General features: G+C 38.3%; 1 protein-coding gene across 3 annotated transcripts in view; it reads right to left on the reverse strand.

Annotated features, from left to right (window-relative positions):
• Positions 1 to 26,644, reverse strand: part of LOC138064679 (sorting nexin-24) — an 88,643-nt gene that overhangs the window by 58,977 nt on the left and 3,022 nt on the right. The window contains exons 1-2 of one of the 3 annotated variants that reach the window (XM_068928380.1): positions 10,341 to 10,412; positions 9,914 to 10,151 (exon numbers count right to left, since the gene is read on the reverse strand). The exons of 1 other annotated variant lie outside the window; for it this stretch is intronic. In XM_068928380.1, coding sequence (XP_068784481.1) covers positions 9,914 to 10,042 — 129 coding nt within the window. In that variant the 5' untranslated portion in view covers positions 10,043 to 10,151; positions 10,341 to 10,412. Of the gene's footprint in view, positions 1 to 9,913; positions 10,152 to 10,340; positions 10,413 to 26,644 lie in introns of those variants that run through there. One more of the 3 variants, XM_068928383.1, reaches the window with a different exon arrangement.

Below are 26,644 nucleotides of genomic sequence, written 5' to 3' on the forward strand. Positions count from 1 at the left end.
GTTACCATGAAAAGTTGATTTTTTTTCCAACTTATCCACTCACATTCTGAGTCTACTGTATTTGCGAAAATCCTGTTGCAATATTTTGAAGGAAGATGGTGGAATGCAGAGGTTTTATCTTCCCATTAACTTCACGTTATTTCTCTTAAGAGTCCTTCATCCTTCCCACCATGCAAAGGAGAAAATGTCAGGTCCAACAGACACTTGATAATTTGTTCACAATCGACAAAAATCTTTCTTAAGTTACAAATAACAGTGCCTTGCTCAAATAATAACTCAAGACATTAGCTGGCAGCCAGGTGAGAATCCCAAGCATGTCTCACCTTAGGAGCTCTTTTGTGTCCCTCTAACTCCAGCATTGTTTTCTTATACATTCCTTACTTCCACTCCAAATGAGGCTAATATTAGCATGCTGTTTCAATGGCTTGTATATACAAGAGTGAAATTTCCCAGATTGGTGGTGATCTAATAATTACGTCTTCCTCATTGCTATCGCCTAACAGTTTAACACACTGCCTTAACAAAGGTTCAGATGCTAACTAGCAACAATTGGTTTTCTCAGCCCACCATAAAAGTTGCCGGGTTAATGAAGAAGCTTACTGGATTACAAACATACAGACGACATACTGATTAATATAGGTAAATAATACGACGAATGTTATTAAACTCTGTGCTGTGTGATTAGGATTTAAAGCAAAGTTTTCAGTAAAAGAAGATCCATGCCCCTCCATTTTCAGATGCATTCAAAGGCATCAGCCTTTGTTCTATGAAACATGCTGAAAAGTGAAAATTCAGCAGCAGTTTAAGGTAAATTTAATTTAATATCCAATAAATGAACTGTACACACATAAGCAAAATATTATTATTCCGTGTTTATCTGAAATTGATCCAAGGTGTCAAAAATCACAGCATCTATGTTTTACTGATGACGCATTGATGCAAATCAGACAAAGACTCAGGTAAGAAGCGTTGAGCCCAATTCTGGAAAAAAAAAAAAAAACCCACAGAAAGCAGCAGAAGAAATCATTACGCTGTTAAAGCAAACTATTGTTAAATGTACATGAGATAAATAGGACTGTACTGCTGGGTAAAAATGAAGGTCTGTAAAAACGCCGAAAGTGTTAATATAACCTTCCTCAGGAGCAGCGTCTATTAAAAGGATAAGTGAAGTAAGGCCCAACTTGAAAACACTATAGAAAGATGCAAAGATACCTGCATGATATTTATCAGCACAGTTCAGATCCTACATGAAAACAGGAAGCATATGGAGACAGAACAGAAAATAAACTTGTTTCTAAAATAAAAATCTTACAAGCACAAGCTTTTAAATCCAACCAATACTACATAAGATTCGGGATGATCGACTTATACTGTAAGATCTATTCACATTTTAAGGAGTTTTGTTTCTTTCAAAGTACCACAGCCGGTACAAGCATTCATTTATTAATGAACACATTATCTAAAAAAAGAGCCTGCTTGAAATGAGAGGCATTTAAAATAGTTAACATATCAGGAATAGAAGTCTGGAAATAGTTTTGATGTTTTTGCTTGTTCTTAAAAAGGGAATCGACATGCCTCGAATTTTTTGTCGAAAAGTCTCAGTAACGACTGAACGATGATCAAATACCTTCTTTCTTCTACCCACTTCATGCAGAGTGGCTCATAGTGCTGTCATAACAACCTTGACAAACATTCTTCTGAAAGATTGTGGTTCAGGCTAAAATAAGAACTGCAAATGTTTCCTCTCTCCTCTCCCTCCCATCTCAAGGTATTTTGATTAGTCCAAAGTTGTACTTTCCAGATTTTTTGTTAATGCTAAGAAAAAAAAAAAAAAAGTAGTCCTCTGACCAAAAAAACCTCAAATGACTTGCTTCCAAATCAGATTTGTACTGTCCCCTCTCAAGACACCTATTTACATGAAATCTCTTATAGTTTCTCTGCTTCTATAAAATGCAGATGCCACTGCACATCAGGCCTGTGTTTGCCTCTCTGCACAGACAGTCCAAAACAGTTTTCCTGATCTGTTTCAACTTGAAATGTTGTCAATATATGGATTGTCTTGCTTTCTAATTCAGTGAAAAATCTAGTTTTCCATTAGTCTCTGCCTTTCTAATTTTCGATACAGCTTTACTAAATGTAATTATTAAAGGCAGATTCAAGAAAGCAATTACTGAGCTACTGGTTTGTATCTCTGAAGTCTTAATAAGGAAAAAGAAGTTGAAGTGACAGAAACACTGCAAAATCTGTAAATAAAAAAAAAAATCTGACTGTGCCTTTATTTTAATACATAAGAAACGCAGAGAGACTACACAACAGAATAGTATGGAAAATTGTTTTGACCAGTATGTTTGGGTTGACGACACAACTCCCTGTCATCCCGAATGAGTTTTAATCTTTACGTCACTGAGCAGTCTATTTAGGATGCACGGGTATTTCAGGACTGCAGAAATAGATCTAAAAAGACTTTTTAAAACATAACATTGCACCAAGAGTGGTATTACGAGCAATGGGAAAATGGCATTTTACCCTCTTCATTTGGGGATTTTCAAGGTATTCTGGAGGTCGGAGTACTTCGAGGGGTTATAATGGACTATGAGATATCTTATCTCACTTGCCAGTACTAGCAACCAAATACTGGAAATGAAATAAAGGTGATTTCGTAAGAAAATTTAATAGGAAGAAAATACACAGTAGACTGGCTTAAACCTAAAAAGTATCCAAAAGCACAGAAAAGCACTAGAAGTTGCAGCAGAGCCCTTCTGCTAGCTTCTAGAGAATTCCAGTAATCATCCTCGCTTGGTACTTGCATGGAGACACATCAGACAGAGCAGCTGGAACGTTATCCTTCTACGTAATGATTTTTCCCCGCCATGAAGTCAATCATCTCCCTTTCTCCCCCTCAAAAAGCGGTAAAAAACCTGGCCAAAATGAGGTCAATAGCAAAAGTCCCATTTACCAGCTGTAGGAAGACCTGGAGACTACTCTGCGTTTGTGTGACAAGCATCCTATGAACACTGTTTAAATCATTTTGGTCATTTTACTTATCAGAAAGATAAGAGACTTATCACCATCTCTCATTTGCAAAGGAACAATACTGCCTCCAAGCCACTTGATGAGCAGGCTAGAAACCAGCTCAAAATCATTTTCTAATTCAAAATAACAATCAGCCTGCACAGAGGCTTTCCAGTAACATCCTCTCCTTCAGGAAATGTCCACGTACATCACATGGAGCAAATTAAGTCAAGGAGTAGGCTAGCAGAGGGGCAATTTTTGAAAGTGCTGTAGGAAGACCCACACAGCCGTAGAGATGATGGGAGACCTCGGAGCTTGAACACTCAGGGGGACTTTGACGCCTGGTCTGCAATGAGGCCTTTCGGCTGAGACATGCTCGTACGCGCCGTGATGGCAATGCAGCAAAGGACTGGTGAAGGTCAAACCTCAGTGATATGAGCAGCAGCCACACAGCAGTCACTCAAAGCCTGTGACAGCAAAGCACGGCACTGAACTCCGAGGGCCCCTGAGCTCTTCCTCTTACCATTATATGAAAATCTGATTTGTTTGAAGAACATCAAAGGGTGACAAATTTATTAAGGTAGTGAAGCCTCAACCACATATGCTAGATAGGTAGCTTTGTTATACACACACACACGACCTCACAAGGACAAAGTCCTTGTCTTGTAAAGCATTTTTGCCAGCGGCTGTGAGAGCAGAGGTGGAGGGCAACCAAGTGACCTGAGGCAGCAGAGCAGATCGCTGTTAGGAGGAGGTTAGAGTACAGGTGTCTCTGTTATACGTAAGCAGGTATTACTTTAGATTGTTAAAACTAAGGACTTTTTAAAAATAGATTTTATTTTACTAATGTATTCACTTTCTCTTCTGAATCACAGCTTCCATATTTTCCTTCTTATGTGCTAGCAAATACAGTAAAGATCAGCTGCGTATGTTGCATAAGAAAGATTAATCAACCCTAAGACAAAAAGCCAAGTACCATCCTCTTATTAGGACAGCTTAAATGCTTATCTAGCTCCAACCATCCATCACAGAAACTTCCTCTCCTCACAAAAAAAACTTAGTCCAGGACTTGTATGGTAAATGAACTTGTGCTAAAATTGCAGAAAGAGTCTGCTCCACAGTGCGATACCCACAATCCAGCAACTATAAAACCAAATATTGAATAGTGCTGAGCGCTCTCTTCTTGTATAACGCCAACAGCAGCCGATATATTGTCTGAGTTATCAAGTATAGCCAACTAATTCAAATGAAAATAAAACTGTACATTTCAGCTAACATTCACCATTGTGCAAAATAACTATCATCATCTAATACTCCCCTACCTTGTCAGTTTTTAAAGCTGTTGTAAATCACTTCACAATTAAATATCACTGTGTTTTGATCCAGTGACTAAATATGGAAAAAGTGAATTCTTTGATGCTTTGAAAGAGTATGTTAGCACAGCTAGAAATTAATCCCATTGTATAACGCTCAGGAGAACATTTTCAATATTTACTTAATTTTCCTTTTTTTCAATAGATCCCAGTAGACTGCAGGTAGAACCCAGAAGTTAATCTCAAAAGAGAAGAATGAGACAAGACCTAACTCGTGCGTGGCCCATTTCAAACACGGTAACCAGTGTCCTCCTATAACACAAAAAGCCTTTTTGAATGATGCATGACTCGTGTACAAGCATTTTGTTGCATGCTTACAGAAAATGAAGAGTCTTGTCTGCAGCAATATCAAATCATTTATACAGAGCAGACATCAGCTATCATTTCTGTCTATTCCAGCAGTTCCCCCCTCCCACACTTCTCTCTTCAGTCTAGGTGAGCTGTCAAGTTTCTCGTTTCTGATGCGTATTTACATCATTCAATGACATCTGACAGTAGTGAAAGGCCACAGAAAACTGCTTATTGATCACAGCAAAACTAGTTGACGGAACAGATGAGGTTGTATCACAGAAATGTAGCCACACTCAGGTGATGACATTTTGCTCCCCAGTATACAAGGGCTTAATGGAATACAACTTCATTATATCATGCCACTAGTGCTTAAAGAATCGCACAGTTCTCATGAGCGTTTTGTCTATGCGGTGATGAGGACAATCTATTTGTACTGGTACCAATGTATTACTAACCCGAACTGCCCATGAACACTTGCAAACTACCAGCCAATGTGTCCTGATGAATATACTAAGAGACACTGAAGACTCAATCTTGCCAAAATCTAATTGAGCTGACCTTTTAAAAAAAGATGGAATTACCATTTAGGGAGTCACATCTACTCAAGATTTAGTTTTGCAGAATTCTGTGCTGCTTAGTAAAGACATTTGAAATGACCATTTTTATGCTTGGGACTGGTACAGTTTTCCCAATGGAAGTGATAACTGATCGTTAGTATTTCAGAGGTTATTATATCAACTTGCATGAGGGTCTTTCAAACTGTACTGATTTAAAGGCTAAACAGTTCCTGGGCACAGGCTCCCCACACAAACTCTCCTGAAGCTAAAACGCTCATTTTCTTACTTTCATTACTTTTGTCTTTCTGTTATATTATCTTAGCATACAGAAAATCATGTTAACATATACTCATTTTCCCCAGAGTAACCTGTAAGTATATAATTATAACATACAGCCACTCCGCTAACACTCCTTACACAATCCAACATTACCACTAGTCTAAGTGAAAGACCCAAAGCAGTTTGAGCACAAAGTAAACTGCAATGATTCCAAAAAATCGGCACATTAAAACAAGTACCTGCAAAACCTGAAATCATGAAACTTCCAGAGGAACACAGAACAGCACAGACCTCAGAAAAACTCACCCTCCATTTCATATCTTTCAGCAGACAGAGGTGCGCAGGGCTTTGCTTCAAAGAAAAAAATATCCAGAGGGCAAAAAGAAGCTGATGGTCCAACAGTGGCTCTTCACAATGGGTAAGTGTTGCCCAGCCTCTCTAAGCTAAGGCTAGCACTCAGGCTAACTGCTTATAATCAAAAGGGGTTTTCAGATTCAAAACAACTACTGGCCACCTCAGAGGCTTGAAAAATTCTTTCCGTTTTAAAATGGAAAGCAATAAAAGACTCAGCTCTCAGAGAAGGCATTTTCTATTGCTCGACTTAGACAAGCAGCATGAGACCAAAGGTTCAGACTGCATCCAAGTCATATATAACTAGAGAAACGCAAGCTTTAAAAATGCCAGAGAGAAGCAATGGAATAACATCTTAAAATAGAAGAATACATCTTTCTTCTATTTCTTGGTAGAAACAACACAGACTATCCTATACATGAAAGCATAAGCAAAAAGATGACAACAGTCTTGCTATTCTCTGTTCAGCTGTCACATTGCAGAACCTTCTTTCGGACTAAAAGAGTAACTCTAAGAAAAGCTTTGTGCGTTTCCCACTGTTAACACACCTAACACAAACAATCTAGAAGAATTTTACTACCAGACTCTGAGAAAAATCTTGGGGTAAATTGAGATTTTTCAGAGGACACGTGGCAAAGTTTGGATCAAATTTCAGGTAGATAGCAAAAGACTTTTCCTACTCTAATTCTACTTCCCTGTTTCTTCTCCAAAGCAGAAAAAAAGGCACTACAGTTTCTTGGCACAACAGTTACGAGACTGAACTTACTTTATTAACCCTTGCAAAACAGCTTTTCTATTTGTTTTTTCTCAGAAGCAGGTGAACTGATCCCACAAAGTTAAGAAAAACTTCAGTCACCTGTGATTGCAAATTTCAGCCCAGAAGCTGATGCTTGCAACGATTCCAGAAAAAAAATGAAACTAAGGGTTTAATCAAGTTACCAGCTGGCTTTCAAATATCTCTTCAATATTTTTCCACAACCAGCTTGGTCTATAAGTAGCAGTAACTGTGTTATCTCAGATACTATGGTTAGCTGTCAGCATCTGCTTGCACAACAACATTCATATTTAACGTGTACTGATCTAAGAGGAAAAAGGAAGATAAAAAAATAGTCACACATTTAATGTATACGATGCCAAATGTCTGAAAAGTAAACTGTCTGTAATCCTCTGGTAGTTAGTGGGAGGGGAAGAGGAAGTATTCCAGACAATGGACAGCATAAATAAGATGCTATTTTATGTATATTTAAGAAACTTATTTTTTTTTTTAAACAAAGAAAACAAAGATTTTCTGCACTTCTGCCATAAAATCTTTTACCACATAAGCTTTTATTCATAAGAACTCAAAATTATCAAGAAGAGTATCTTTAGACAAGAAGTTGCAGACAAGTTACATTTTGTCCTTTCCAAGTCTGGTTCTTGCACTTCGTGCTTATATAGAAAACAGGAAATTCTCTTCATCTCAGTCATCTGATACACATAAATATCTGGGCTCAAAGCCTTGACGCTGATACTGATGACTGTGGCAATTCATAACTGATTATTTAAAAAAAAAAAAAAAAAAACCCCACACCAAACCAAAGTGAACCTACTTTTAAACTAACCCCGGATCTAGAACCGTTTGCTCTATCTGGAGTGCAAAGTAGACATCCAAAGCACAGGAAATCCCTCTCTCTTCATTCAATAAAGTTAACCTGTTCTGAGTCACCCTAAAAATCAAGTACTGCTCAGTGCTAATTATTCCCAAATTGTGCTGGACATACCTTGGAGTCAGCTGTCATAGGAAAAGCAAGAAGTTACCTGTAATGGAAAGGGAGTTAAGGGGATTGGAAGAACAGACTGCATGACAGGCTGTTGTATAGATACATAGAGGAAATGCAGAATTTGAAAGTGAAGTATAATAAACACACTTTGCTCCTTCAATTTCTTGATAATATACAATGACTGCCACATCTGATAACGCCATTACTTAAATCCTTTTACGTGCAACTTCTCTTTTCCTAAAGCAATTATCAACCTTTCTAACAGCAGCAAGCAATAACTAAAATGACTTGCTCACATTTAGGATATTATTTTAATATCCCTTTATTTCATTACAGGAAAACACACATCACAGGCATTTGTTTCTGTTTTAGAAGAGACAAAAGACTTTTTTTCCCTGTGAATGATTCACAGAAAGCCCACATCACTGCATCTGACTTCAAAAGAGAGACTGACTCTTTATGACAGGGATACATGAACTGGGTAAATGCCCGAGTCATTGCTCAAAGCATGCCTGCAGCAGTATCATCATTTCTTTCTAGACAGGCACACTAGCTGAAGCAGTGACTTTTCTGTTTTCCTAGTTAAACTCTATGGAGTTTAAGTCAAAGTCAAAAGAAAAACTAATATTTGGATTAATTATGCATAAGAAGCTTCTTCCTTTGTCAGCAGAAAGGTATAGATTCTAGTGCCATAGGCTGTTGTCTTATAAAAGGTTTACAAAAACACAAGTACTTAACACTTTTTAAAAAGGAATCCTAAAAGACTACGGAAAACATATGCACGCAGTTATAAAACCTGACAATGTGATTTACCTATTTACAGTAACTTACACTTCTCTCCAGTGTAATGAGACACTACAACCTGCATCACGTAATTGGATCTTTCCATTTGAAAACGGGTCCTGCAGGAGGGCTCCTCTGAGCATGGGCCCGAAAGCACCTGACTCAGAAGGGTCCCACGCATGGCTCCCAGGCAGAGGATCTGTGACAACTCCAGCAGCGCCCTCCCATGTTGCTTTTTGCTCCCTCCTCCAGCTTCAACCTTCTTACTCTGCTCCTTGGCAAAATCATTCATTTATTTTCTATAACACAGTTCAGTGTACAACTAATAACCCCCCAAACCAGTAAGGGGTTTAGTACTGTCAGATGTAACAGCCTTTCCTTCCTGCCTAAGTGGCTTCAGTGTTGTCAGCTCTCAGCTGTACTACTAAGTGTTTGGGTCTAGGGATTGATTTTTCTTTTTTAATAACTTTTAAGTTACGATTGCTGGGTTTACAATTATACCTGAACATCATATTTCCTTTTAAAAAAAGTAAGTTCATTGACATGAAAGATGAGAGCAAGCTTTCATTTTGAAGATCAGTTCTGAAGAAGTAAAGGCTACATACAAAGGTGTCAAGATATGCTAGGTTTTAAATGACCAAAACAACTCATACACTTGGGGGCAGAGGGAGGGAAGCAAAGCTGCAATTTACTCAAACTATCATGACTTTACTGGAGATGCAGAGGACAAGCATTAGAAGAAGGAAAAACAAGTACTCTCATGCTACTTTAGAAACACCTAAACTGAAGCTGAAGTAATTTTTTCAATGAATTCAAGTAATATCATTGAAAAGTTGCTCACAACTTTTTGTTACAGGATTGCTGAAGTTGTCATTCTATTTCAATCAAAATTTATCATAGTTATTTGAAGACATTTCTGTGCTTAAAAGACTTACCACTTTTTAGACCAAGCAGAATATAAAATTCATAAAAAAAAATACAATGAAAAGATTGATGCTCTTCCTCACTCCTTGTTTTTTCCCCCAACTGCATTACAATTCTTAGTAGCAAAAAGACAATTACAGAAAGGAAGATAAAAAGATATTCTTCACTCTAATGCACAGATTACTAATGTAACAAAAATTTCAGCCAATTTAGGTAAAGAAAAGGATACAGACCCTTGTGCAGATATTTGGTTCTCTTCTCAGTGGAACACGTGTAAAAGTGATCAGCACAAGTTTTCAGATACTGCCCGTGAATCAAATCAAGCAAATCCCAGACACAAAAAAAACAAGCAATGCTATTGCCTAATATCTTGTTATTGCCTCTTTCTGCTCCCATCTGCCGTTGTATCAGGGAGCATTACAGAAGCTAACCAGTTTACAGGCAGCCTCTGAGGCAAAAAGTATTAATATTACTGTTACAGTGAAAAGTAAAAATATGTTCCTACTCTTTATCTCAGTTTTAGCTGACTCAGCACAGTTCTCCATGTTTTACTGAAGTGAACTGCCAGATCCCAGTGACTTGCCTGAATCAGAAACTGAGCTCTTAGCTCCTGGATGTCAGCTAGGGCATCAGGCTGGGATGGTTTTCCTGGAAAACAGGGCAGCCTCATCCACAGACCACTTAAGATGAAGGTTCTTTTTAGCTTCAACATATTTTGAAATAAGGCTCAAGATCTGTAGGTGAGCTCCAGAAGGCACAAATGCAGCACAGAGTAACACATACACAGACACTACTGCAGTACGTAGGGAAGAAGAGATCACCTGAAGGATAAGAAAATAAACAGCACAGCTAACTGCATCCAATTATGTGCAATGTATCTCCCTCATTAAGAAATCTAGGTGCCTAAAACATTACAAACAACTACTCCTGGTCTTCATATTTCCTTCGAAACTGGATAAATGCACCATTTATGAACGTAAAAAAAGATATGTCTGTTTGTACATACTCACATTTATACAGAAAATATTTCAAACACTCATCTCTAGATGGGAAGATTTCTTGACATTACCATCACAGAAAATCTGTGGAAATGGATGGATTTTAAACATTAGCTTGAACTTACCACATTGATTATCAGTTAGTTACATTATTAACTATCCGACTTTAAGGGACAGGATATATCTATTTCACTTAAAAGATACGCATTTTAAAAGTAAAAACATGCTTGGTATGTTTCCACCGGAGTTGTTAAAAATGGTTTCCTTTTTCAGTAAAATGGAGGAAAACGTCACTGAAGCACTTACGTGGCCCATTACCTGTCTCATCAACCTTTCCACCTTCTTTTCAGCCGTGAGGCATTTTACCGTTTGGGTCTGGAAACATGGTAGCTCCAGTGACAGCCACCTTCTGATCACTCAGCTTTTCAGCAGGTTTTGAGAGCTGACCTGCTCAAAGTCAGATCCTTTCCAAACCGTATCAGTTAGACATCCAGTTTCTGAAATACTGACACTTTGCATGTAGCTTATAACATTTTTAACTATTACATATGCTCGGTATAGACACTCCCAACCCAAAGACAGTAGAACATAATAAATAATGAACACAGTTTCTCTAGGATTTCTGATTTTCAAGCATGCTACAATATGCGATTACAAAATTAATTAAAATGACTTACGTAGTCCCTAAATTCAATGCACACAGTGACCCCTACTGGTCTGCGAGGCATCTGAGCAAAGCTGTAAGCTTGCAATACAGTCACTCCACTCAACGAACCTGAGCTAAGCTCACATCCAGCTACCAGGATCCAGTAACTTTTCAGATACAGACTTGGCACGTTTTACTCAGCTTACAGAATAACTAATACTAATAGCTCATTAGAGGCAGAAGCATCCCAGTGTTTCCTATGGGCTTTTTAAAATTTATTCATCTTGTTAATAAAAACAACAAAATAAATCAAGTAAATGGCTTGCAAATAAAGCATGCCATATACCAACATCTTTGGCTGAGAGCCAAAATATGATGAGGATTTCAAAATTTTCCAAAAAGTTTTTTTTCTTTTAAATTACCTGGAGAAACAAGCTTCAGTCTATAAGAGTTTTTAAATGAGGGAAAAAAATGGTATGTTTACTGTACTTTCCCAATTTAACAAGAATAGTAATTACTACAACAAGCCCCAGTGAATCAGACTAAACTTGCTACTGTTTATGTTACACATAAAAAGTAAGGTCCCAGAAGCGTCTAATTATTTACCTAAACACCACCTGGTCTAATAGACAACTAATTAGTAAGCCAGGTGACCAATAATGTGCTCTGTAATACACACACTTTATCATTATACTACTTTATTAATTTTTAAACTATTAATTTAAATAATTGCAAGACTGCTCAAGATTTTAACACTAATATAAGAGTACATTCACAGTTTAATAAAAAAGACTACGGTTGATTATTTGAAATACTGAATGTTCCCCATTTTATATGCATGCATACACACACACTTTTATATAAAATCAGTATCCAACTAGGATCAATAAAAATTAGCAAACTGCAAAGCTTATGCTAAGTGTGTGTTCCAGGGGCACTTCTTCAACCATCAGCCTTTTTAATAGCACACGCATAAAATTGCAGTGTGCAAGAGGAGATGGACCAAACGAAAAGAACGTTCGCCTCTGACTTCGTTTTGAGCAGGACTAATTCCAAGAATCTAGTAAGAGAAAGCAACTTCAAAGGAAACCTTTGCTTAGAAAGCTTAAGTAACAGGGCAGAAGTCCAGCCTCTTCTTTCTGCTTTAAAATCCCTGAACATTAAAAGAAAAGACTATTCTGCAGTTACTGCAAGTTTTCACTGTGTCTAAACCAAGTCAGACCAGTGTTCCACTGCACTTGTTCATAATGGGAGCTTGCAAATAACTTCATCCACTCCAACTATTCAAGAGTAGCCGGACGAAGGCAGAATCCAGACCTCTAGACTTTATAGTGGTCACAAGCAGTTTGGCCTACGTCCTGCCCCATAATTTCTGACCACTAGTCAAAGCTGTCGAAGTGAACAAGAACAATCAAAAGTTATTTTTAAAATGCGTCCAACCAGTTCCAACTTAGCACATCAAATCCCTAAAGCCTTCAACAGGAGTGCAACATTTTCTAGAGTTTTTATTTTTGGGAGCCGTGTTTAAATATTTACAATGCTACACAAAGGAGACTAAAGGAAAAAACAACGACATGTTATAAAACATTTAAGGTGGCTGTAAGTCAACATTTTTTTCAAAATTATACAGTGAACTTTGCTATTGTTTTCAATGAAATACAGAGTACTGCAACCTCCACTGTAGAAGCGTAAATTTAAATATTACGTCAAAAAAAAAACAAACCAAAAAACACATACCACATTAAGGTTAAAAGTCAAACACTCCAAAAGCAGGGAAATCAAAAAATAAAGCGGTCTGTGCACAATTTAATCCCTCAGTGCTTAATACTTTAGGGATAATTAAATACTTGTTTCTCAAAATCTTAGCACTATTCGGAGGACAAGCATCCTAGGGTGTCTGTCAGTCCGCCTGACTTGTGTCTGATCCCAGGCCTTGTAAGTGCCATCTAAATCCTAAACTGAATCAAATATTTGATTTGATTCAGCACTTCAGAAAAATGAACATTAGGAGGTAGCATTACTGTCCTAGTCTATGAACGTGGAAACAAAGCACTGAAACAATTTTATCCAAAATCATCAAAAATATTTGCTAATTCCAGACACCCAACTTGTGATGCCCACTACTAAACCTGGCAGAAAGCTTCCCTGTGATGTGATTTATCAAACTATTCACAATGGCTGGAAGTCCATTTCAAGCCAGGTTTCCCCAGGGATACTGTCCCGAGTCATGGGAGGTCTCTGAGCTAGGGACATCACATTTCCCATTCTGGGACAAACCTACAGGATACAGCCCTGCAGGGCCACAGTCCCCTCCGGCAGAAGCGAGGGCTCAACCTTCCCAAGACCCTGCCCAAACTTGGGGAATCAAGATTTCCAGACCTTTAGCCCCAGCACAGACTGCTTGGTGAAACAGGGGCCTGAATCTCTGCAGTACATCAGAAACGGGGACTTTTAAAGTTTCTAAGCTGTCTTCCACCAAAGGAAGGGGCCTAGGTCTTTCAGAAACCCAGATTCCCTCTCTACGGTAGTAGAAAGTAATGCAGAAATGCCAAAGCTACCATTAAGCCAGCTCCAGTCCCAGAATTACTACTGTGCCAGCAGGCTGCTCTGATCAAACTACTGCTCTAAATCTACACTGGTTTCCAAGCCCCAATCTCTGTACAGCAGTGCAAAAACATGCTGTGACTACAGGGATGCAAGAGCATTCTCAGGTGACCTGTAGCTTTCTGCACTTACCTGCTTTTCACAGTATGCTCTCAGAGCACCTAGTCTCTTCTGCGACCTAACAGCATCCAAAACTACTCCACGGCATGGGCATGGCTGGACAGTCCGTGCACCCCCTGAACTCTCAGATAAAAGACACTCGTGGGGACTGGCCATGAGTCAGTAATCACAGCTAAAGTTTCTGCCTCCTCTTAACTCCAAAATACAGCTGTGCTGAAATTGCTCCTAAGGGGGGAAAAAAAAAAAATATATATATATATAAAAAAAACTGTTCTAGTTAAGAGCTAAGGTGACCCAGCATTGGTGCCTCCAAAAGGTCGACAGTCAAAGGCCATCTGCTACTACACAAAGTTACCTAGCTATTAACTTGCCTTCCATAGGGACTGATAAATTGGTCCCCCAGTGTCTTCTGGAAGTCTGCTGATGATTTGTTAATGGAATTGTATTTCACTATCCACAAACTAGAAATTGAGAACTTTTACAATGCAGGAGGTAAAAAGGGGGCTTTTGTCAAACAAATATATTAATTCTGCAACTGGGGACTGAGTGAATGTTGATTGTTGTTGTCCATTTCTTAATTGCCCACCATAATCTCACAACCCCATTGCCTTGAGAAATATAGATATTGTCTGCTTAAGCCAGGAGGAATAAAAATCTTCTCTCACCTTAATCACATCCCTTGCTAATAACCACAATTCTAGCAGACTAGGTATTTTTGATTCAGTTAGTACCACACCTCCTGCTAACGGACAGCGGTGAAATACAAGGGGTCTGTAATCAGTGTTCAGAACAAAGGTACATCATTATACCTCTGTATACCCAACAGTTTGTACCAAAACCTCTCTTTCTAAGCAATACTCTTGCAGGAACCACAGAAGATTCTTTGATCCTTTCCTTGGTATTAAGGGTAAAAAGCTAAGTCTAAACGTGAGCAAGTCAAACATGAGCTAAGTCTAAACATAGCATCTGAATTATGCTGAGCAGAAAGCGAAGCTCAGCTATTTGCAGATGTCTCAGACTAAGAGCATCAAGAGGGAACGGGAATGGCAGAAGGTGTAGCACTATTTTATTGCTTTGCTCTGTCTGCAATGTCTGACAACGTATGTGGTCTAAGATGCAACGGAGCAGCTAGATTAGCACTCAACAGAACACACATGGGAAAAAGCATACAAGAACTTTACTGAAATTTATTACAAAATGCCTCTTACATTAGGTCAGAGAAAAGGTCTCCACTAGTAGTGGACATAAAAGAAACAACAGGAAAAAAAAAAAAGACAGCACTGATCTTTGAATACCAGAGCACACGTTGGCAAGAAGCAGCTCACCCCACAAAGTTAAAAACACACACCTGAGAATAATTTAACCAAACACAAGATTTGATGATACCTACAGTAAGTTCTGCAGACAAAGGTTATAACACAGCACCAATGGCTGCCCTACAAATTCCCCAAAATACTCCTCCCTTCCTCAAAATACAGTTCTCTGATCAGCTCCTGGATCATCTGGCAATAACTGACAAAAACTGTGTGGTCTCTGTTCTGTGATTTCTGTTATTAGTAAACCTGAAGAGCCTTCCAACTTCCCAAGTTCATATAGTCTACCTTCATCCCTCTTCAGATGAGTCAGGATTCATATGGAATATATCCGTGCTTTTAAGATGCTAACTCTAGCAAAAAAGGCTGCTGCATGGCTTTTCCCTTCTATAAAATCACGCTCGTCTCCTTTTACAGTAGACAAATGAGGACACAGGGCTGGACTAAGGTTGGCAAACCGGAGCTCTGATCAGGCAGTGTCCATAGTCATTCCTGTCCCTGAATTGCTTTTCACTTCACAGGTAAGCCATCCATCTAGTAATTAAAACGTTTAGAGAGCATGCATTTTGTGGTAGAAATTACATACAAGAAGAGGTGTACTGAGGTAATAGTGGCACTGAGTTTTCCTAATTTCTAATCTGCCTTATAGAGAGGGAGTTCTCCCCAATGTGTCGAACCTTCCTATGGGCTTTACTGCTATGTATATGTACAGTTACGGAAACGGATACAGCTGGTCCAGTTCTTCACTGCTGCTGTCTGCAAGCGTGAAGTACTAGACAAGGAACATACGGAAAACAAACGCTTTAGTAAATAGCATTAGCAGTGTTTAAATAAGGAGGAAAAAAAAATCTAATGTTACACAAGTCTTCTCCAAGCACTGCTCTTATCTCAAATCTTGAAATTCCTTAGGAATAGAAAAGAAGCTCTCAGGAAGAGAGTGACCTTGCAAAAGGAGCCTTCTCCCTTGAGCAAACTGAATAAGAGAGGTTTCTTCTACTATAGCCAGGTAGAGATGGAGAAGCTCATGACTGTTTCAGCAACCCTTCCAGCAAGAGATGCTTTAACAATCACAGGAGGCAAAACTCCTCTCTGTTGCACTGCACTGCGTACAAGCCATGCATTACGATCCCAGTTTAGGAGAGTTGTGAAACATGAAAGAAAGCAACATCAGCCTTGTCTAGCTTTCACTTTCAGGTTCTTTGTCATTATGTGTTACCTTACCTTCCATGAACAGAGACAAGACACCAACAAAAACCACAAGAACTGTCAACTCGGAAGGAATTAGGACCCTAATTTACTCTTTTACAAACAAGGTGGGGAACAGCAGCAAGAAGCACCACTGGAACAGGAGAACACAGTTAATTTGGTTGAGCTCTCAAGAGTTTTAGAAAGCTTCAGAATTGACTAATTTTTCCTCATTATCAATGTGCAGAATTTAAATTGCTGAAATAATGCAAAGAACAAAATACTAAGTTATAAGGGGAAGGCTTAAAAAAAAAAAAAAAGCAGAGAGAGAGAGAGAGAGAGAGAGAGAGAGAGAGAGAGAGAGAGAACACTAAAGGTTTAGGAGAACTTTGCTGGGACCTGGCCAATTGGATCTCAGAACTTCACAGACTTTGCTTACACAAGTTTTCTGCATACGCTACAGTATTTTTTGCTCTGCCAGGGCTGAATGACCTATAATCCCCACAGGGATATTCCAGTCCTATATTTCTGTGAGTTATCTAGCTCAACCTGCTGTCTCCAGGCAAGATCAACTATACTTCTTACCCTGGACAGAAACATCTAACCCCTGCAAAGATGGAGATTCTGTACCCTTTTCCTGAAAGCTATGCTGCAGTATCTTCAGTATTCAAAATAGTCCCTTAAGAATATTTCTCGCTTCCTGTAGATAGGATGAGAAATTGCAGGGCATAAGAGCACAGCATCTCCAGTCCACAGACTGATTGCTTCCTCTCTTCGCAACAGCCTTTTATGTTACCGAGGATTTTTACAAAGTTCCTGTCAGCATTTTCTTCTTTAGTGCTAAACAACCCCCAGTTTGTTCTGCTCTTCTCACTGACTGGAGATCTAGAAAGCAGTGTCATATTTTCCTCCTACTCTGCTTTGCCTTGGGGACACCCATTCCAATTGACTTGCATTTTCTCTTGGACTGCAGTACCTGAAATTGGACACAGTCCTGCAGCATAGATTACACTCTACTTGGCATTAGTAAGGACTATTTCTCTCTTATGCTTCATATCCCTCTTTAAAAACCCAATATAGATTTGTCTTTTTTGCAACAGCATGACGTTAGTGACCCACGGTCAGCATGTGACCCACGGGTCAGCTTGTGATACATAATAAATCCCAGTTCCTTTCACGAAGGACCACTACCTAATCAGTTGGATCTTACTCTCTGCTACTGATTATTTCTGTTAAATGCAGCACTAAATGTTAGTTCCTACTGAGTTCCTCCCCGTTTTTCCTTTTTCAAATAATATTTCCAACTTACCAACTTCATATTTAATTCTGCTCATTCTCCAGCACACTCACAAGCACTTTCATCTTGGTGTCAACGGCAAATTTAAATAAGCATACTCTATTCCATCATCCAGGCTATTAAAATATTTACTCATACGGGACTTGAAACAGACCTTTCCGCAATACTATCCAACAAATCCTTTCATTGATGATGCATGCACGTGCTTCTGCATACCTGGGCCCACATATGTACAAACACATGTGGGCATGCACATCTACTCTCTGCCTCTATCTGAATATAAGGAGATGACATTGATCAAAGTAATTAGTTGGCTTTGGTGCTTGGTCAGTCGCCAAACATTTAGTTTGCTTCCAACACAAGCAAAATTCATAACTCCTAAATAGCATATGCGGTGGTTGATTCTAGTGCAAACTTTCAACTGACAGCATGTTTTAACTAGAAAATATAGCAGAGCTATTTTATTGATGCATGCGTAACACACATCCGTTATCAAATTGCAAAAATCCACATTGTTTTAAGAAATCATCCTACCAAAAAAAAAATCACCAAAACAAAAAAAAAGTATTTCCAACAGTTGATCTACTTCAAGCTTTAAAAGCAACTTTCCTTACAATATTGAACAGTGAGTTCTGACCCTAATGCAGAATTTCTCCAAGGAACTGTATAACATGATAGTATCTGCTGAGTATACCTAGAACAGAAAGAGAAAATAAATGCAAGCTCATTTTAACATTTTGCTTAGCTAAGGAAAACTGCTAAGCAAACGTGGAAGGCAAAGTGGGAAAGAAACTGGCAGACTCGTGCAGACTTGCTAGCAGGGTGCTCAGAGTTACACTCCTGTCAGAAATTCCCTAGGTAAAAGAAAGAAGTGGTTTTCCACTCAAGCATTTTTATAAATTCTTCAGAGAAACCATGAATATTGATAAGAACACTTTTAAAACAGTCATTTAAATATTTAAGCACGAGCATGTGTGTCACACTGATGTAGAACAATTGAATAAAAACCTGCTCTTCTTTTTGCTCTCCAGAGAAATCCTTGTTAACTCAAACTAACATGTGCAAAATTACAAGATTCAATGATCTGGCAGTTTCTAAGAACAGATTACTGACATGGTTTTGAACGTTGCTTAGATGAAATCACTAACATTAACACCTTCACATTAATCGATCGGTGTCAGCAGAATTCAGGAGAGCTATGCTGCAGGCTGCAACACCACAGTAGTAATCAATTAAGGAAGTCAGCTGAAAAAAATGATGCAAAGATCAGGGTTGTCAATGGCAAAATAATCTCATCTCAGCAGTGTCAAATGAACAGTAAAAAATATGCCATATGCTTATTCCATAACACGCAGGTAAACTACCTAACTACTCAAAAGACTGAGTTATTCAACAACTCCTAAATAACTATTGTAATCAAAGCCAACCAAGTAACTCCTCGTAAATCTATATTCCAGAGCACATTTATAAATTGCACAAAATTTTCTCTCTTTTACAGTATTACAGAAAACAATTGTTAAAAAATACAGGGATTTCACGTAGAGATTACTAAATCTCCAAATAATTAGCACTAACTTAAATACCAAGAAAAAAAAGTGAAATGCATACAGCTTAGTCTCTGGAAATTACTTAACATTTTACCCCTCTTACTGAAGCATTTTTCTTTATGAATGAGAGAAAAAATGCCACCGATTTTCTTCCATAAAATCCACCTGTAAACAAGCATTAGGCACAAATATTGCTTGCTTAAACAGCACAGTTCTTGAACCTACTGAGTTAGCAAAGATGCCCACAGCAGGGCGTAGAAAAGGGGGGTGTTAAATACCACTCAAAATAGGGTTCTCATTTCTCCATACTCTTTGTTTGGCTATCACCATCATGAGGGCCTCCACCATGTTACATGCCATAGAAAGCTACCTGACACAATCTGTAGTGCATTCTTTACCTTCCACAAGCAAACCATCAGAATCTATTAAAATTACTTTACGCTGATAGCACTAGAGACATGACAAATCACAGGCCAAGAGTCAGATACCGAAGAATGCGTCTCAGGGCTTTGGGGCCAGGCCCATTTGCAAGCAAATGATATTGTGTGAAGCTGGCATGCTCAGTGCATGACAAACTGATGCAATTTCAGTACTGTCGCAGAAGCTGGCCGAGATTTCTCTGATGCTGGCTACGGCGAGTGTACAGAATTGTGCAGAGTTCCCAGATTTGAATCACTTGGGGCCTGAGAGGGCTTCTCTTGACAAGCCACAAATAATTACACTACACTCTTGCTATTGTACTCTATTATTTTGCCTCTCTTATCTCTAGGCTTTGAGCACTTGTGAACAAGTAAGGTCGCTTCTATTTTGACCACAATGCAACAAAACATCGTTCTTTTGTGGTATGATAAATAAAACACAGCCCTGCAGACTAAACATTTTTATCAGGTCCACTTTCCACTTTTATTAGCAATAACAACTTTGGGAGCTTGTTAGAAGAGTAGAGGTTGGAAATAACCACGCAGGCAAGTGCACGAGCTTTTCACTTAGGAGTGTGATATAGCTATCTCGTAATTGTAAAAACTCATTTGAGAAATGGGGCATTAAGTTCTTAGCCCTTAACAGATAACACTTGTATCTGTGATTACTTTAAGCAGGTTTTTACCCCCTTTCAAATCAGCAATTTTTGACAATTTATTTAGCGAGTAGCAAAAAATAGCTTCAAACGTGCAGCATGTTGCCAGTACTTTCCCAGACACCAAATCATCTTCAAAACTATAGTAACTGCATTTTTTACACCAGTTCACAAAGTGTATTATTCAAACACCTAGGCAGTTAGGATAAGTTTTGCTTTAGTGAGTGCCATGTTCACCACTGAATAAAAAAAAAAAAAAACAAAAACAGAAAACAAACAAAAAACAGTGATGCTATCACAGTATTAGCATAAGAAAGTAGCAAAAGAATCAGAGATGGCTTTCATGGTTTAAGGATCTAATTTTTAGGCATCTTTTCTTAGTTTACAGAACATTCAATGGCTTCTGATTCCTATTAACCTATGCTCCTTAGGCTTATTTTCCAGATAACTATATAATTGCAATTATAGACCAAAAGGTAAGAAGAAAATGTTGAAGGATTTTTCTCAACTGAAAGGGGGGCTGAACTTAGAATATATTCCCCTACTTTGTCTCTAATTCAGCTCAAGATCAGGATTGTCCGATTTAAGAAAAGGAGAGAACTACTATCCCCACTAACGCTCCTAACAAGTCACTACCAAGTTTCCTGTTCTAAAATACATCTAAACATATTCTATCCCTCTTCCCAACTGTCACAAAGAATTTACGGCAGAACCTGGAAGTCTGACATCACAACATTTCTGCCAGGGGAAGGCAAAACTTGAAACTACCAAAGGAACAGATTTTGATGCGGAGGTGAAACACGCAAGGAAAAATGCAGCATATTCAGCAATACTTGCAAAACCACTTGAACTTTGCAAACTCTGTGTAAAACTGCAATTTTAAGACACTCACAGGAAACAGCGTGAAACAATGGATTATGTTGTTACCAATCACACATCCACTCACGTTGTGTGTGATCAGCAAAGTGAAAGGTCTTTGACGTTTTCTTACTCAGTATCAAAAATAGATTAATGTGTTAGTTACTTACTGCCTTTTTTGCTCCCTTATTATGACCTACTACAAAGGGAAGGCAGGCTCTTATGTTTTAGAGAAACTGCATCTCTGATTAAAATCTAGCTTTTAAATGTTCTCTAACTTACTTTTAAGAGGCAAATGGCTTGGAATTTCAGGTAGTGTATGTCATCCTAGGATATAATTTTTCTTAGAAGGTGGAAGAAATCAGAAAAACAATAGGCTAATACATTTTCTGATTCTATAATGACAATCTTGAAATTTGTGTTAGTTTTTTTTAAATACTCTCTAATTTCCACAGCTTTCAACCAAAGCAAATATTTTTGTAACATTCCATGACATTACTATAAACCTATTAGCCCGTTAATCAACGATTAGAATGAAGATATGTTCCTTTTGTTTCGTCATCTCGAAAGAACAAGACATTTAGACCATAATTACCATAACAGCTTGACTACAAGGAAAAAGCATGACCAGGGACTCCTATTTGTGGGAAGGGGCTCGATTACTAAATAAAAAGAGTACGTAAGGGAATCTAAACGCAAAGAAACAGTCTTGTGCAAGACGAGAAGTAAACTCCAGTTAGCTGAAGCGCATCTGATCACTTTTCATAAAAGCAGTACCCTGCAATCAATACAAACCTGCTGCTGAACAATTGATTGCTTCACCACATAATCAAGATTCTTAATTTGTCCTCATGTAAGAGGTGATGGGAAAGCTTCAGATTCCATTATTTTCCGATCAGAGGACACTGCTGCATATGAATATTTTCCTGCCCTAGTATAAAAACAGAATCCATTTTTAAAAAGGGAACCAAACATAGCAGGGGACAAGTATAAAAAAATAAAATAATGAAGATAGATGAGTAATTCTTATTTCAGAGTTTTCAAGGGGCAATGGTGGGAGAAAAGACTATCACAGAAGTCTTGTACCATTTTCACTATATTCCAGAATTCAGTAGTCAAACAGTGATAATATAGTTAAGGATAGTCAATAATTTTTACAACTCATCAAGCAGAAAAGCATTACCGAAGCAGACAATGCTTTTGAAAGTGAGCTGTGAAACTCTCATGTCAAGAAAGCATGTACCATGCACACAATTTAACAATTCTTACCTAGAGGGCCCCGGTGTTAATCGAGACCCACAGACCTTATCATATTCAAATATCTATAACACATGACATGGAAGATGCAACAGACGTTTTATTGCCACTTCTCATAAAGTACTTCTTTCTATCCAGACTGGTAGCGTTTGCCATCCAAAAATGTCTTGGCAAGATTTCCTATTTACAGGTTTTCTGAGCTGAAAGTTGTTTCGAACAGAAGGGGGAGCTCTCACTGCGCCAGCAGAGGAAAACTGAGGGGCAATGATCTGTGTTTTAGAATAGGGAATGGAGCGGGTACTCCTTTCTCAAAATATGCTCTTTCTATCCCATCTTATTTCAACTCCTAAAAATATCCAAGCACCACTGCAGCACATCAAATCATCTGTTAAAACAAAAAAGTATGCTTAATGGTTTACGAAATGCGACATGCTTACCACATTGCGTTCAAGTATGACTGCTCCAGGAAAGAGAGTAGTCATTCTACAGGCACACCAGATATTTATCACCGGGAAACCTGAAAACATATATTCCTTTAACAGACTGCGTACACTTATCCTTCTGTTTCCCATAAAAATACAGTGCCATTTTCAAAGTAAATGAAATTTCTGCTTTGTCATCAAAAATCCTCTTTCAAAACGCTCTACAAAATGCTGTTTTAGTCTTCTCCAAACCACAGAGTCTCACCAAAACTTGAAAATGAAAATTTGATACTACGCCTCTTATAAAATTGTAAAACAATTGTTAAAACAATTAAGAAAAATAATCAATATCCACAGTAAGAATATTCTATGTGCAGTAACTGGAAAGACTCCCTTAGTACACTTCCACGGTGCATGCCCAACATAACTACTTCCATTGCCTCCACCATTCCCAAACGCAGCACAGGAATTTTAACACCACGCCCTCTGCTTCACAGATCTGTTTTCTCTACAGCCTCATCATTCCCAACATGCTAGGAAGACCTTTCTCGACCTAAGCGGAACTGGATCAAGACTCTGACTAAATTTTGTCCTTCTTCCTAGTCAGAAACACAATTCAGTCACTAGGCTGGCTGCACTATAAAAATCCATCATTTTCTTTTATATTTCTTGTGAATACAAAGAGAAGCATCAGTGAACCACCAAGATGGATTTATGTATTTCCAGCCTCCATATAAGCAATCTTTGAAATTCTTTCATATAAAATCTCAAGAAGTTATTTAAAAAGAGAGTCACTTCAGGCTGAGAAGAATGGTGGTATTTTCCAACCGGTAATTTTGAACTGCAATGTTTTGAAGAACTGCCATTTAAAATTTCCAGTTACTCTAAAAATACATGCCTGTTTTTAAAAACACAGTTTTCTAAAATTGCTCCTGCAGTATCAGTTTATTTAATAATCTGGTCACTACTGTGGGTGAAATACACATCTTCAGCCTTTTAAGGGCTTCACCAACCATCCTTGCATAAAACTATCATCATTAAATACTAAAATTCCAAGATAACTTCATAAATGCCATTACAATGATGACTAATTATTAAACCTGAAATGCAACTGTACTTGGCACCAAAAAGTTCAAAGGATAATTAAAATATGTGTTACAGAAATAAAGAAGGGAGAGACTTATTATATCTTCCCGCTTGTCTTTATAAGCTCAGTATGTCCTCACTCCTCCCAGGAAGCAAAGGATACATGTAATACTAAGTTCGTGAGATTTTGCAAGTATCATAACTTGACGCTACGTGAACACAAAACACCAGCACAGGCAGGTAACCATGAATTCTTCTGATGAAATAATTTGATTGGTGCTGCCCCATTAACAATATTTTACCACTACTACCTCTCAAAGATTCAACGACATTCAAATATATCTTTATTGTGACACCTGTCTGAATGATCTATTACTCCCAATCTTTCTGAAAACATCACTTCCTCATCAAAATACAAATCAGTAAGTCTTGAGAGAGAATTGGGGAACAGATGTTTTGCAATTACGCTTTACTGGCAGAATATGTGGCAACTCTTGCTCTTTCAGAAGGTAAACCGATATAGATAATTCTGCTGCTGTTTATCCTACTTCTGAATACCCTGAGGAATCCATTGAAAGTGGTTTCTTGCTCAAAGAAATCTTACACGGCCCTTTCCACTAGGATTTTTCGTCTAGGGATGAGGGTTTTCTTGAGTATTTGCAAAATTACAGATATCACAGGAGCTGCACATCCATCTAATCCATCGACATCCCAAACCAGATTAAACACACACACAGAAACAGCTTTAACCGATTGTGACGTATACATTCACATCAGTTAAGTTTTTCACTTTGATTGTACTTTTTCCCAGTTTCTGACTTAGCTGCCTTCTGCACACACATTGCAAAACTCTCTGTTCTCCTTTATACTCTTTATGTTCCTGTTGCATACAAAATAGTCAGTTTTATACCACTGACCTAAAGTCTGTCAGTAGGAAAAACGAGAGAGAAGAAATTTAATCACCTAACTAAAGTGCTGCCAAATGCACAAGTTCACCAAAAAAGAAATTTTCAATCACAACAATCTTCAGCTTAAGTCACCAGTTCTATTTAATCTACTAATCCATGCTTTTTCATTAGAATTGAAAAACCAATTGTCACCTATAGCATTTTTCTGACATTACAAAGTCATTAGCATCTGTCAAATCATCTTTATCCTCTTCATCTTCTCATGCAGGAGAGAAAATATCTGTACAGAGCTGCTGTGATTCACTTGCAGCGATACTAATCGTTTAAAAGCTCTCTGTGAAGGCAACAGAAAAAGTCTAACTGTTGCTAAAAACAGGTCCCATTTTTCTGTTTAACTTTCTTGAAAATCCGATTAAGTTAGTTGGAGCAGCTGCTCCGTTACTGACTGCCACAGAATTTGTGAGGCAACCTAACGCTTGTTGAGCTCTCACAAGTCAGGCTGGCAAGTAGGAATCTCCTCTCTCCTTAATGCTTGCAAGTTTCCCACCCACTTAAGGCACACAGAGCCTGTTCAGATTTTTAAAATTACCAAGTTCACACAGTCCAGAGATTCTGTGTAAGGGTTATAACAGTAATATTTCAAGTTATTTTTACACAAACTCATTCACAGAATTACTCCCTCCATGCTTTACATCATCAATACTTCTGTGTCGTAGTTCTATACTTCCACAAGCAGGAGCAGAGCCTAGAAACTACAGCGTTGCTTCTCGAGACGAGATAAAGCCTATAAGGACTTTCCAAAGAAACCCACAGTGCCTGAGAATCTTACAGGTTACATCTTGCTTCCATAACATTTGCAAGTTTGGAAGCAATCCGGGGAGTAGCATTAAAGAGTTAATTAAAAACGCAGTAAGCACATGCATCAGTCAAGCACAACCTCTTCTCTACAACACCTTTAAATGTATGTCACCTTGACCTGCAACATACCATTGTAAAATGTTTTTGGTCAATATAAATTAAATATTAATTATGCAGCAAGTTACCTAGCATCTGAATCAACATTAGAAATCTAACTAGTATTTAGTATTCTGTTATTGACAAAAGGAGCATATTTAAATGATAACAAGAGCACATGGGTGTCATTTTGAAGTTAAATTGTCCCCTAGGGATATCCTTAGTAAGCGTCTACATTTAAAGGTCATTTACTGCCAAATTATGAACAACTGTTGCATTTATTAGCACAGGCTCAATAGTTTGGAAGCTAGTGTCATCAATTTAAACTGACAGTGAAATCCAATTGCCAAACGGAAAACAGATATTTTCCCTATTCTCTTTTTCAGCATTTCAGGTATATCCCAAACAAAATTGGAACAAGTGCAACTATACTCTTGACTATCCTGGAGAAAAGAGTGTTCAGAGTTTTATGCCAGAGGAAGAGCGCTGAGCTCCTGAAATAAAGTCAGGAGGGAACAAGTCCTCCATATACTTTTTCGACAGAGCATTAAACTCAAGCGTTGCACTAGAGACTTTTCCCCCTTTTTTTCTTCCTAATCATTTCTTTCCTTGGACCAACCTTTACAGTGGTCAAGACTTCACCCCATTTACTTACTACTTAATTTCTCCCTAGGTTTCTCCTAGGAGCTGAGAAGTTTCTCATTTCTGTGGCAAGTTACTTCCATCCTCTCTCTGTAAGGGCATTGTGCGTCTATGGCTAACTAGCGTTGACAGCTCTTTGCATATTCCACTATCCCACTGCTGTCTAGAGGCACCAAGGAGAGAAAGGAAACCATCCAAAGCAACAGGTGTTGAGGAAGCAAGTTGAACAGCAGCAAAGGGGTAATAAGCTTTCCTAAAGGAAAGGACCAAGCATCCTTTCCACCTCTTTTCTTTCCAGCCAGTGAGAATAAACTGTGGCAGGATGAACACGAGGAGAACTGGAGCTGCTCCCTTCAGCCCGCACCCTGTCCTCCCCAAAACAAGCAACCAGGCGCCTGCGGA

Source organism: Struthio camelus, chromosome Z, assembly GCF_040807025.1.
Source record: "Struthio camelus isolate bStrCam1 chromosome Z, bStrCam1.hap1, whole genome shotgun sequence".
Taxonomy (NCBI): domain Eukaryota; kingdom Metazoa; phylum Chordata; class Aves; order Struthioniformes; family Struthionidae; genus Struthio; species Struthio camelus.